The sequence below is a fragment of the Cryptotermes secundus genome, unplaced genomic scaffold (genome assembly GCF_002891405.2).
Source record: "Cryptotermes secundus unplaced genomic scaffold, Csec_1.0 scaffold19, whole genome shotgun sequence".
NCBI lineage: Eukaryota > Metazoa > Arthropoda > Insecta > Blattodea > Kalotermitidae > Cryptotermes > Cryptotermes secundus.
The window spans coordinates 2,704,786-2,718,042 of record NW_019729897.1 but is presented as its reverse complement, the minus strand read 5'-3'; the positions used below and the strand labels follow the sequence as shown (position 1 = coordinate 2,718,042).

General features: G+C 38.7%; 1 protein-coding gene across 6 annotated transcripts in view; it reads right to left on the bottom strand.

The window, feature by feature from the left end:
- Positions 1-13,257, bottom strand: part of LOC111865663 (fasciclin-2) — a 410,157-nt gene that overhangs the window by 12,158 nt on the left and 384,742 nt on the right. For 3 of the 6 annotated variants that reach the window (XM_023853850.2, XM_023853853.2, XM_023853851.2), the window contains one exon: positions 1,400-1,498. The exons of 2 other annotated variants lie outside the window; for them this stretch is intronic. In XM_023853850.2, coding sequence (XP_023709618.1) covers positions 1,400-1,498 — 99 coding nt within the window. The remainder of the gene's footprint in view (positions 1-1,399; positions 1,499-13,257) is intronic. One more of the 6 variants, XM_023853852.2, reaches the window with a different exon arrangement.

Sequence of the window (13,257 nt, the reverse complement as noted above, 5' to 3'; positions counted from 1 at the left end):
TATTATTATTATTATTATTATTATTATTATTATTATTATTATTATTATTATTATTACAAGATATTAAGAGTACCTGAGAAAAGGCTTTACTAACAGAAAATATTACTGATGCAAGTATTCTGGTAATTAACATCATACCAGAATGAAGTGAGCATTGTTACACACCCACCACACATATAAATACAAAAACGTTCTTCAGAATCAAGCAGTCCCTATTCAATGTTACAAAAAGGAACCAATGAAGAGGGATTCACAATTCAAACAATTTCAGCCAGGACATAACTGAACTTGGCTGCAAGGTCTTATAAGTATGATGGTATTGCTACAGTGACTCCCATATCAGGAACCCTGTAAAGTTTTTTAATGACAGTTGTGTAAATAAGCTAGAACTGGAGAAGCTAATTTCAGAACATCTGTGGATATACTTTAATAAAATGACAAACTAGCTCATAATGTTTTCACAGCCTGATAATGCTGTAACATATTTTATAGATATTCAAGGAGACAAGGGGTTGACACATCACTGTTGTGGAATCCAAACTTGACAATGTGTGATAATTCATTCTGGGCTATGTGAAAGGGATTTTCTTCTCATAGCTAATAAAAGTTGAGGAAATAAAAACAACCCTCAAAAGCAGAATTCTCTTTTGAGATGTGACGCCTTGCAGTCTGGTAGATGTGTACCAACATTTCAGATGGACATACTGCCTTCATTTGAGGGTGAAGGAGTAAACCCAGCAAGCAAACAGCAAATGGTGAGCTACTTGCTGCTTGTTTACATGCTGGGCCTGCTCTTCAACCCTGGTGATGTAGATAGTATGTCCCTCTGAAATGTCAGTGTACTTCTGCTTGACTACATGGTGTAACACAGCCCTTTCCATAGTCAGCATTCTGCCAGAACCTGAAACCTCAAATTATTTAAACACAATGAGGAACTGCATTTGCAAAAATGTGCACAAATCAGCAGTAATGTTACAGACAATTTTACTGTGTATCACTTTAAAACAAAGTCTTTGTGGGTGTAAACTGTTTTTTTTTATTTACTTCTGGCAGTAGTGCCCTTATATTCATATGTCATCATTAAATCTTAATTCTATGTTTCATGAAGAATTTAGTTTATGAATATATCACTGTCAGGAACATACCCAATAAATCATTCAGAAAAATTGTCTTCTAGGCATTTATAATACTAGACAACTACTGTAAATGTGTGACATGGGTTTCCAGTAAAACATACATCATTATGCAAATCACATATGTACATGTGCTTATAAAGACAAATTCAAAACAACCACACTGTCTAATATCATACTGCTGCCCTGCACCATGCTCATGCATGCACACCAAGCTGGTAAGTAACCAAACAAGCAGCCACTTTTGTTATTGGTATACTTCTTACATGGACACTTTGGTCTCGGGGAGCTTCTCCATGCTCAAGTCTGGCCCAGATGAATCCTTATTGCTGCAATATGGGAGGGGGAAGCGCCAACTGTATAAGCTTCGTAAGAGATTCAAGAAAACATAACATGTACTCGGGTTAATTGACATACACACAAACATACTGACCTTGCTCCAGTCAATCATCTCATTTCATCACTTAATATAATTTTGCCCCTCCAGTTTCATGCTGTATATTGAAGTCAAGTTAAAATTTATGATTCTATTAGGCAACAGGCATACACATATTTTTCCTACATACATACTGTAACATGAAAGCCAGAAGAGATGGCCACTGTTAGGCAATTGCAACCACAACACAGTTCTGCAGCAATGAATCGACATGCAACAACAGAGGAACTGTGGGAAACTTGTGTTTTCTATGAGAAATGAGAATAAAAACCCTGGTCATGGATCTTGAGGAAACTGAAACCAGGAATTACTGTGCTGGCGAAACCAGCAGCAATTTAACTGACTGACTGACTGATCATAACTAGGCCATGAGTTGGTGGTTAAGTTGTGAGATGTTAGCCAGCCACCAATGACACAAGCATGAGAGCAGAAAAATCTCCATTGCTGGTTGTCATTGCCTAGTAATGGCTGCCACTTATGGCTTTCATGTCACACTATTATGGCATTATTCTAACAAAAGAACCTTGAGATACCTCACAAACAGAACTACGTTCGTGATGACCATACCCTCACAGTGATATGATATGAAAAGAACACTACAGGAGATTTCAATGTTCATTTATTCACTGCAAAATAAAAATAAAATCTAAATCTAGCTATGAACTCAAGCTACAATTTCATATATTCAGACTGATTTTAAACACATTCTGCAACAAAGTATATAAATGATTACATAACAACACATTTGAATAACATGCGATAAATTAAGATACACAGAATTTTTCCATTAAATGTATTAAAGTGAACATCATCCCAATATATATTTCCCCTCATACCTCGCTATTTGTTGTCACACGTATGTTTAAAAACTATAACATTCATTCAGAATTCTCAGACATAGGAAAATAACCAATCTTCTTTCTTATTTACAAGGATTACAGTCAACTTCATCACCCAGGGCTAAAGAGTTATATGGACTCAAATAATATTTCTGCCATCCATATTCAGTAATGACATAATAATAATAATTATAATGTTTTACACTTAACATTATATAACTGTACTGTCTTATGTTTTGCAAATAAATCTTTAATTGTCTGTAGCTCCAAATACTGGGCGATGAAGTAACACTGTTCAGACTAATGTTTCTTAAATTACAAAATTTTATTGCAAAGAAGCTTCAACTTAATTTTTCTGATTTTATATTTTGAGGGGATCCAATATATTTATATAAAATTATAAGAAAACTCTCTCCCCCTACCATCAATTAAACCCCTGCCAAAAAGCCAGGCTTGCTGGATGCAAGAAAGACACCTGTTATGCTCTTCCATGTCCTATGAAAGTTCAGAATAATAGTTTGGAATTCATGTGTGAGCACAGAGACTTTAAACTTAATGTCCTGTTTCTATATACAGGTATGACCATAAGCAAAGTGCTATCTGACAAGAACACTAGGGACATGCTTTGTGTTATTATATTTTATTCACTAGACAATCAGAATCAAGTCTCTGAAGAAGAGTTGAGAATTTATACTCCAGAACAATTTTCTGTTATTACAACAGAAAACCTCACACGTCTGAGGAGTCTCCAACAACATAATCTCTAATGTATCATCTTTGCATACTGGAACACTGAATGAAGACATGGTTACAGGGCTATCACCTAAAGTTCTGGCACTTACTCACCTATATCATGGTCCTATAGAGTATATTGTTGAGGTATTTGTATGTTATCAATTATGACACTTTGTCAACAATTAAAGCTGTGCAGTGTTAAATGAGGTGGGGCAGGTGTGGTACAATAGTACAATAAACCAGGACACGTAGTGGAAGAAACAGTCATGACCAGTCACAAGGCACTATGGGAGAGGAGACAGAAGACAACGAAAACAGATCTTGAAGAATACTGTGTTCTGAGGTGTAACACCAGGTATTCTGGTAAAAATCCATCAACATTTCAGGAGACTGCACTGCTTTTATCTTCAGGGTCAAGGAGCAAGCCAAGTCAAAATCCAGCAAAAATGTAGATAAGCTCTAAAGTTTGTGACAATGGTATATTAATACAACTACTGTGTTTCTGGACATTATCTGTCATCCTGTGGAACTTCTCAGTTTGACCCAATTGATAGAGCTAGTCCCTATCTCCAAGCATAAGCACCAGCATAAGACAGGATATTTATAACAAGCACAGTACAAACAATCTGTGAGAGTTAAGACAAACATTAAAAACATTGAAGAACTCCACACATGAGGCCTAGTAGCATCTGTGTCCATACATTATTCCATAGCTACTGTCCTTAAAATCAGAGTACTAGCAAAATAGAAGTCATCACTAAAAGGAGAAATTCTCTGTATGGTACCAACATAAAACATAGTTCTCACACATAATCTGCAAGGGAAGGAGCTCTAGTTTTCTGACTTCTACAGCAATAATGGGAGTCAAGATGGGAGAGATGTCCAAGCTGGGTTGAATGTTTGGAGGAACTACCAGATATATGTTGGTGGATTCCTTGTGTGGGATGTCCATTCCGGCAGCAGAGAGAGACAACCAAATAAACTTCTAAAACAAATATTTATTGTAGTTGGAATAAATATACAGATGAACAGAGAAGCAGAGCATGCCTGATGGATTGTGGTGGACAAAGTGGCACTGGGGCAGGTTTTCTCCAAGTACTTTGGTTTCCCCTGCCAGTCTTCATTCCACCAAATTCTCCATCATCATAATCACGCGGGGCAGGTACAATAAATAGGCCAATTAGTGGCCACTGCCAAGTGGACCCAACTGGACTCCACCCCCACTATGTGAAATACCTGATGGATATTGGCGAAACTCCTTTTGCAGTGGACTAGCCTGTGCTAATGACGACAGTGATACTGTTGGCCCCTAAAAGGGTCTGAAGCTGGCCAAACCTGATGAATGATGGCTGAAGCTCCTACTGCAGCAGGCTGTGCTAGAATTGGCAATCTTCTTTGCGTGGCAGCTCAGTGCTTGCGAACCAGCCGTTGGGCCATGAGCTTCCTGGTGGATTCAGGTAGCCACTATCGGAGTCGGCTGCTGGTGTTGCTCTGAGAAGACTTGCTGTTGCCATGTGTAGTAGTCTGATGGTATTGATCCTTGGAACCCTGCTCTTGTTCTGCTGTCCTGATTTAAGTGTAGTGTGTGACTGCGGCTAGTGTGTTTGAGGTCCACATCTTTATACTTCGTCACTAGGTGGCACACTAACCAATGGGCTTTAGGGATGCTGTGGTCAGCACTAATTGGGTAGCACTTGCTTCACTCATTGTAAAAAGTAGATGGCAAGCACAGCCACCTGTTTCTTGCTTTGGAGGGGGGACTTACTCTTTGACCATCAAAATGGAGGCAGTACAGTTCCCTGAAATGTTCTGGGCTTCTACTAGACTACATGCCATTATGCCACAAAAGTCAAAAGTCAGTGACCTTCATAGCCATTGCTGTATGAATCTCAAATCTCACATACTTCTAGTTTCTTGAGATCGAGCAACTGCTGCAGTGGTCTGTCACATGACATCCTAGCATTAAACTGGTGATCCTTGTATATTTGATGATATTAAAAGTAAATGTCAAAGCAATAAGGGTAGCTACAAATATTTAGAATTTATAGGCTAAGTATGAGTTACTTCGATGTTCGATGAAAATTATGTGTACCCCATACTCCAAAACAGAGTATGCCTTTCTACATTCAATGGGAACAGCCATTACATGTTTCTGATAACAAGCTACTTCCGTGACAAGAACACTAACTGAACACAATATTGTACTGTGCAAAACACAGAACACTAGTTATTAGTTCATTTTAGTGTCTAAAGATGTCACATATCTCGTTCTCGATAACAGTGTATAAAACTTGAAAACGACGGGCTGTAAGTATTAAATTTCAGAATTCCTATTGTTTTCTTTATATGTTGTGAATATTCCATATACTGAGATCAAACGTTCACATATAAAACAAAGCCAAAAATATGCAGAATACTTAAGAAGAACGATAAACTGTTGGCATATGGACACTGAGAAAACCTTGAGCAATGGAAGAAATCTATAATGATCAGTCAACAGTAACCATGAGAAATTTCACTCAACAGTTCCTATGGTCTACCTTCTTATACAACATACTTTTTTTTACATGACCAAGGTCCTGAACTTGCAAATAATTTTGCCAAACTTACAGTTGATCTACACAGTGCAGCAAATTCAATGTTTTGTGCAGCTGCAACAGCTTCAGTGCTCTTAAGTGCAATGCAATCAGAACACTAATGTAGCCAGCACAACTGCTGCAGGAAGAAATATAACACAAATTACTGTAAAACCTGAGAATCAGATATAATACTGCCACCTTTAATGTAGTTCATACGAATAAAACATTAAATACTGACATCTAATCTTTTAAATCTTATCATTAGAACTGTAACATAAATGCATAGCCAGTCACGGTAGCCGAGCAGTCTAAAGCATGTACTGTGTTTGCTTGCTTGGAAACCGGGATCATGGGTTCGAATCCCACTCAGGGCATGGATGTTTAGTTTGTGTGTGTGCGTTTTTCTGTGTTCGTGTATAGGTAGAGGCTTTGTGACGAGCTGATCACCCGCCCAAGGAGTCCTACCGAATGTGTAAGATCTAGACAAACTGAAGTGAACGGAGAAGTTCCTGGAGGTAGGCCTAGGCCCTCTGGGGCTGTAGTGCCAAGGAGAGGGGGAAACAACATAAATGCATGCATGCATGCAAGCAGGCACAAATGCACACATAACATAAATTGAGTTTCAGACATTTGAATAAAAAGTAAAATATGGATAAGTTATACAAAAAAAAGTTAGTATAGTAATAAAAGAATTTGTTAAGTGCTTCATTTTGGTTAAGTTGTGAATATCCAAGGAAATTGTTAGAACTTCCTTTTAGGTGTCCATTATACGAGTATATATATATATATATATATATATATATATATAGTGTGACACGTTGACCCCTACCTCCCCAGCGACACGTAGCGGTAACATAGCGCTCGCGTAATAGGCGAGTCATCACCCCGCAATCCCCGCGGTGACGTCACGAGCGGAGCCGAAGTGAGCCGAGCGGAGCCGAAGTTAGCCGAGTCCCCGCATCCTGGTAGCTATGCAACGTGCGGTGACGCGGAACCGCTTCCTACTGTGACGTGGCACGCAACAGGCACGACTGCGACTATATAAGGCAACTGCACAGCAGCTACGAGTTAGTTGTACCGTGACAGTCACCGAGTCGAGTTGTAACGTGGCCATCGCCGAAGATAGTCCGCGAGCTACCTCCGAGTTAGTTCCCAGTTAGCCAGCAACCAGTCAGTTGTATTCCGGCATTTAGAGTGTAGTATTTGTGATACTGCAGATAGCAGTAATTGTGAATCTGTAATTTGGGTGATTGTAAGTGCGAATGTGAAATAAAATTCGCTATATCAAATACGGCGTGAAGTTATTTGTCGCGTTATATGCCCAATACGTGACAACTGGTGTCAGAAGTGGGATTTGGACTTACACATGTCTTGACAAATAATTGAATTATTGTGCATCGAGTATTCTACTGCTACAAGATGGAGATGCAAGCAGATGATGGAAATGCTGGCTAGGATGGACGCCAGCATGAAAACCCATCAAGAAGAGATGAGGGTAAACCAAGCAAAAGCAGATGCCGACCGAGTGCGGTTGGAAGACAGAATGGACGCCAACATAAGATCCTACCAAGAAATGGAGGCCAATAGAAAAAAAGACAGAGAAGATTTCCTGGCGAGATTAGAATTCAATCAAGAAAAGGCAGATAGCATGCTGACGAAATTAGACGCCGACTTCAATGCCTGGCAGGAAGAGACGTTGGCCTGCCCAGTGGACATGATACCTGCGACGGCACAACAAGAAGAGGTTCCCATAGTGATACCGGTTGGAGTGACGATGGCCTGCCAAGAAAGGGAGGCACGTCCAGAAGAAAAAGAGCCGACTTCAACGAATAGGAAACCTGAGGCGGCAGAACTACGAGAGGTACCCGTACAAGACGCCGAAGTAATGCCGGTTGGAGAACCACAGAATAAAAGGCGCAGGGACCGTCATCGACGAAATATGAAGAATTCGACACGGGAAAGTTGTGGACCCCAGAATAAATTGGCCGTCGTCAGCAGGAGGGTGTCCCGCTCTGCAAGAGTGGCATGGCGCAAGAGGAACATCTTCAGGAAACCTTGGACTCGAGGAGATCATGCATCCCGAATAAAGTTGGCTGCCATCTGCAGGAAGATATCCCGTCGCGCGACAGTGGCACGACGTTGGAGAAATGACGTCAAGAAGGAAACTCCCCAGGGAACCTTCGGATGCCGAAGAAAGGATTTGGCGCCACGGTCTCGCGCCAGCAAGCGCCTGGAAGACCAGGAGGAACGACGACGTCAGTCAGTGCAAACAATGCATCAAGGGCTGTTACATCGACATAAGGAACTTCTCATGGAAGAAATAAACAAAGACTGGACACGGTGGAAGTGTCGACCGCCTCCAAAACGGAAAAGAAGACTTCAAGCAGAGGAGGAACCGGTAATGTAGAAGAACCGGCCTCCCCAGAGAGAGTGAATGTGCCATAGAATGAAAGTGATGGATGAATGGGACACAACTGGACCTTCTGGCGAGCTGAAAGGAAACCGCTCGAGACGAGCAGGTCTTAAGAGGGGAGCTGTTGTAACGGCCGGATGATAGTCACTGCGAAAAGTATCCAAAACAGAAGATGCTGCAAGAACAGCCTCCGAAGAAACGGAACGCGGGAAACACCGTTGCGCTATTCGGGACGAACAGCCTTAAGGAGGGAGCAGTGTGACATGTTGACCCCTACCTCCCCAGTGGCACGTAGCGGTAACACAGAGCTCGCGTAATAGGCGAGTCATCACCCCGCAATCCCCGCGGTGACGTCACGAGCGGAGCCGAAGTGAGCCGAGCAGAGCCGAAGTTAGCCGAGTCCCCGCATCCTGGTAGCTATGCAACGCGCGGTGACGCGGAACCGCTTCCTACTGTGACGTGGCACGCAACAGGCATCACTGCGGCTATATAATGCAACTGCACAGCAGCTACGATTTAGTTGTACCGTGACAGTCGCTGAGTCAAGTTGTAACGTGGCCATCGCTGAAGATAGTCCGCGAGCTACCTCCGAGTTAGCCAGCAACCAGTCAGTTGTATTCTGGCATTTAGAGTGTAGTATTTGTGATACTGCAGATAGCAGTAATTGTGAATCTGTAATTTGGGTGATTGTAAGTGCGAATGTGAAATAAAATTCGCTATATCAAATACGGCGCGAAGTTATTTGTCGCGTTATATGCCCAATACGTGACAATATATATACAGGATGTAAATAAATATATGTTACAATGCTCTGTGGTAGATAGATGGGTTCAATTTGATCATATTTTGTTAATACACCAATGTCCAGAAACGCTTCCTTTTGGCAGTAAGGGCCATAAAAGTTTAAGGGGAGGTTATTGTTGTTTGACATGATAAAAGTTGCTCAAAATGGCTCTGTACTTCACCACTACCCCTGCACTGCCGGCCACAATGCGTACATGAATTCTGCCAATGACTCAGCATGCCAATATCATCTGGGATGAAGGGAAGTATTGTATTGTATTTTATTTTCATCCATTTTGCTACATAGTAACATTTGGACACGTCATTCAGTAATATAAGTTAACAAAATAAATCTACATAGTTACAAGCATACTATGAACTATATTGATTGATTAATTGATTGATTTATCCAGGAGCACAACTTAACAAACAAACCTACAAAGTTACAAGGATACTAACAACATTTTACAATCCTAAGCAATATGTAGATACTACATTTGAAAAAGAAAAAAGAAAAAACAAATACACAAATCATTGTATACAACTTATGATTTGCTATGACATCCAAATATGAGTACTTTCACCATCCATCTTTTTATTTAAAACTAACGAATTCATTTATCGTGTAAAAGGAATGTTTCAATAAAAAGGATTTTAAGTCTCTTTTAAAAACTGAAAAACCCACTGAGTTTTTTATTTTGTCAGGCAACTTACTATGCAATTCTATCCCCATATTTACCACACTCTTTTTAAATAATGTAGTTCTACAGAACTGAACATGAAAATCCTTGTTTATTCTTGTATTATAACTATGAATATTTATATTCTGGATCAAATCTGCTTTGTGCTTTTTTATGTAACACAACACCTCTAAGATATACAACGAAGTAACCGTAAGGATGCCATAATCTTTAAAAATTTGCCTGCATGAGTCTCGTTTACCAAGTCCACTAATTATTCGCAGCACCCTCTTCTGCATTCTAAATACCTTTATACTATCACCTTCACACCCCCAAAATATTATGCCATATCTCAATAATGATTGAAACTTTGCAAAATAAATGCTTCTTAACATATTTGGACTCAAAACTCCTCTTAGTGATTTAATTATGTAGGATGTTTTACTAAGTTTTGAACATAATGACTGGATGTGGGTACTCCATTTAAGGTTTTCTGTAATATCTATACCTAAAAATCTCAGTTCTGATGAATAAGCAATTTCCAAGTTGTTATAAAATATCCGTGGTCTAACTACAAACCTACTTTTACTAAGATGGAATGACATAGCACTTGTTTTTTTAATATTTATTAAGAGGTTATTTACCTGAAACCATGTTTCAAGCTGTTTCATGATCTTATTTATTTTCTGTTGCGCTATGCCTTCCTCTTTATCAATAACAAGCACATTAATATCGTCTGCAAACAATACCATTTCTCCACCTTGTACATTTAGCGGGAGATCATTTATATACAGAAGAAACAGTAGTGGTCCCAGAATTGACCCCTGTGGTACCCCATGTATTGTTTCCCTTAAAGGTGATATATATTTATTTTGGGTCTTTTTATTCAGGTAATTTGTTTCAACAAATTGTACTCGGTGGGATAAGTAAGATTTAAACCATAAATTAGTAACCCCCCTGATCCCATAATAGTTTAATTTATCTAGTAGTATACTGTGGTTTATCACATCATATGCTTTTGTCAAGTCAAAAAATATTCCTATAACATGAAACCGTCCATCCATTGCCTCCTGTATACTCTCAATGAAGGTCTGGGAAGCTGTTTCTGTCGATTTGTTTTTTCTAAATCCATTTTGCACTTCTGTTAATATTGCATATTTTGTTACAAAGGAAATCAACCTGTTATACACCAGTTTTTCTAGTATTTTAGAGAAAACAGACAGAACTGCTATTGGCCTGTAATTACAAACTTCATGTCTTTCCCCTTTTTTATACAGCGGTCTTACTTTAGCTATTTTCATCTTATCTGGAAACACCCCTGATTTTAAAGAGGCATTAAAAATATGTACTAAAGGTTTCTTTATGTATTGTGAACATCTCTTGGCTAAATATTCTGGAATTTCATCAAAGCCTGCAGATGGTTTACCGTTAAACTCTTTATTGCCCTCTCTATTTCAATTTCGGTAATAGGGAGCCAAAATATTGTGTTCATCTGATATTGAATCCTCTGTTTTGAGGTTTGTACTGGGGAATGGTTTATATTATTTGCTAAGAGATCTTCAATGCTTTCAATAAAAAAGAAATTCAACATGTCTGCTATTTTTTGTGGATTTGATATTTCCTCACTTCCATTCTTTAAACTAGTTATATAGTCACCCTGCCTAAAACTTCCAGTTTCTTTATTTATTATTTGCCAAATGCCTTTGTTTTATTATGTGACCTTAACATAAACATATCATTTTCTTTTCTTTTAGCTTCTGTTATAACACTTTATAAATTTTCTGATATCTATTAATGTATTCCAATATATCATTTGATAAATTTGTATTTTTCTTTAAAGTCTTGCCTTTGTTCACAGATCACAGGAGGTGTTGAAAATGCTGTACCTCTACACATAAGTATGTTTTGCAATTAATTATTTCATTATAAAACACACATACAACAATCCTTCTTGCACTTACAGCACACCAGACACCAACTTTCATTGTATGTCTTCAGCAATTGTGTTGCCCTTCTTGTACTGGACTTTGACACTCCAGTCTCTTCAGCTAGACATTTCAGTGATATTCTAGGTGTATGTTCAAGTCCGGCCCCTATGTAATCTAACTTCTCAGTAAGCACTTGGCACTTAGGAGTCCTGTTGTTCTAAGTTTATTCACCAAATTATGAATTGTCTATCTGCTTGGAACTCTCTCATCATGAAATTTATGTCAGAATTTTCTCTGCAACATTCCAGCAGATTCCTATTTCATGTAGGTGTCACATAGAAATACACATTGCTCTGAAGTATCATGAACTGTGTCATGAGTATGGACCAGATTTTAATGCAAATGCATATTTCTTTCTTGCAACCAGAGAGTATGCTCATTTGGATATATGTATGAATTACTTCATTTCTTAAATTCTGGACATGGTTTGATGGTGCATATAAATGCATATTTTGCCTGTTTTATGAATAAGCATCATATTTTCGAACATCTCTATTTCTACTGCATATTTCCTTTTTAAAATGTTTATCATATATATTTTTTAATTTTATGTTCAAATTTTCAACGCTGGTCGTGTGTATACAATTTTTCTTTTCTGTATTAGAATATGTTGCATATCTGACTCAACATTTCATCATGATTCATTTTTCTGATGCAGTGCCCAGGACGGGACTTCCCAGATTCCTCTACTCGTAACTTGCCTCATCCGCGTTGTATCAAAGTGGCCGCAAAAAGATTAGTCGGAAGCGTTCACATGTAGCCGCTATCAACGTAATACTATTCAACCAATAAGGGACTTCACTTATTTATTTCCGAAGTCTCCATGAGGTTTGTTACGCTTCTTTATTTGAAGCTGGGGCCACCGAAAGTGAAAGTAAGTCAGAAAACTAAATTACAGCTGTATCAGCGGAAATTCGAAGGAGAGATGATAAGTATGGATAACAAAATTCCTTACTGCTGAGCGTATAAGAAAACATTTGGTTGTGAAGAACGCTTTCAAGTGCTTCAACATTTGAACACTAATATACACAAAGAGAATATTAAAATTAAATCCACGAAAAGTGCTCCTGTTCAAAAATTGCTTAGTGAATTTTCTAATAATAGTTTTTTTCAGAATTTTCCTTTGATTTATGCGAAAGCCTTTTTAGCGGCAGATATTCCGTTGTGGAAACTAACCAATCATACTCTGAGAAACTTCATAGAGAAGTATACACAGTGCAAAGTGCCGGATGACTCTACTGTGCGCAATAATTACGTGAAGCAGTGTTACGATCTTACAATTGAAAGCATTAGAGATAAGATTCAAGATAATTTTGTGTGGGTATCAACTGACGAAACACAATATTGTGAGGGACGGTTTATTGCAAATTGTACAGCTGGATCCCTTAATAAGAATGAACAATCTACTCCGTATCTTCTTGTGGTAGAGCAATTTGAAACCACAAATAGTTCCGCACTTTCCGAATTTTTTATCAATTCCATGAATTTACTATGGCCGAATGGCATTCAGTATGAGCGTGTACTGCTCTTTGTGACTGATGCCGCAAGTTACATGATGAAAGCCGGTACTGCTCTTAAAGTTATATTTCCAAATATGACACATCTGACTTGCCTTGCCCATGGGTTGCACTGTGTTGCAGAAACAATTCGTACAAATTTTCCGCTTGTTGA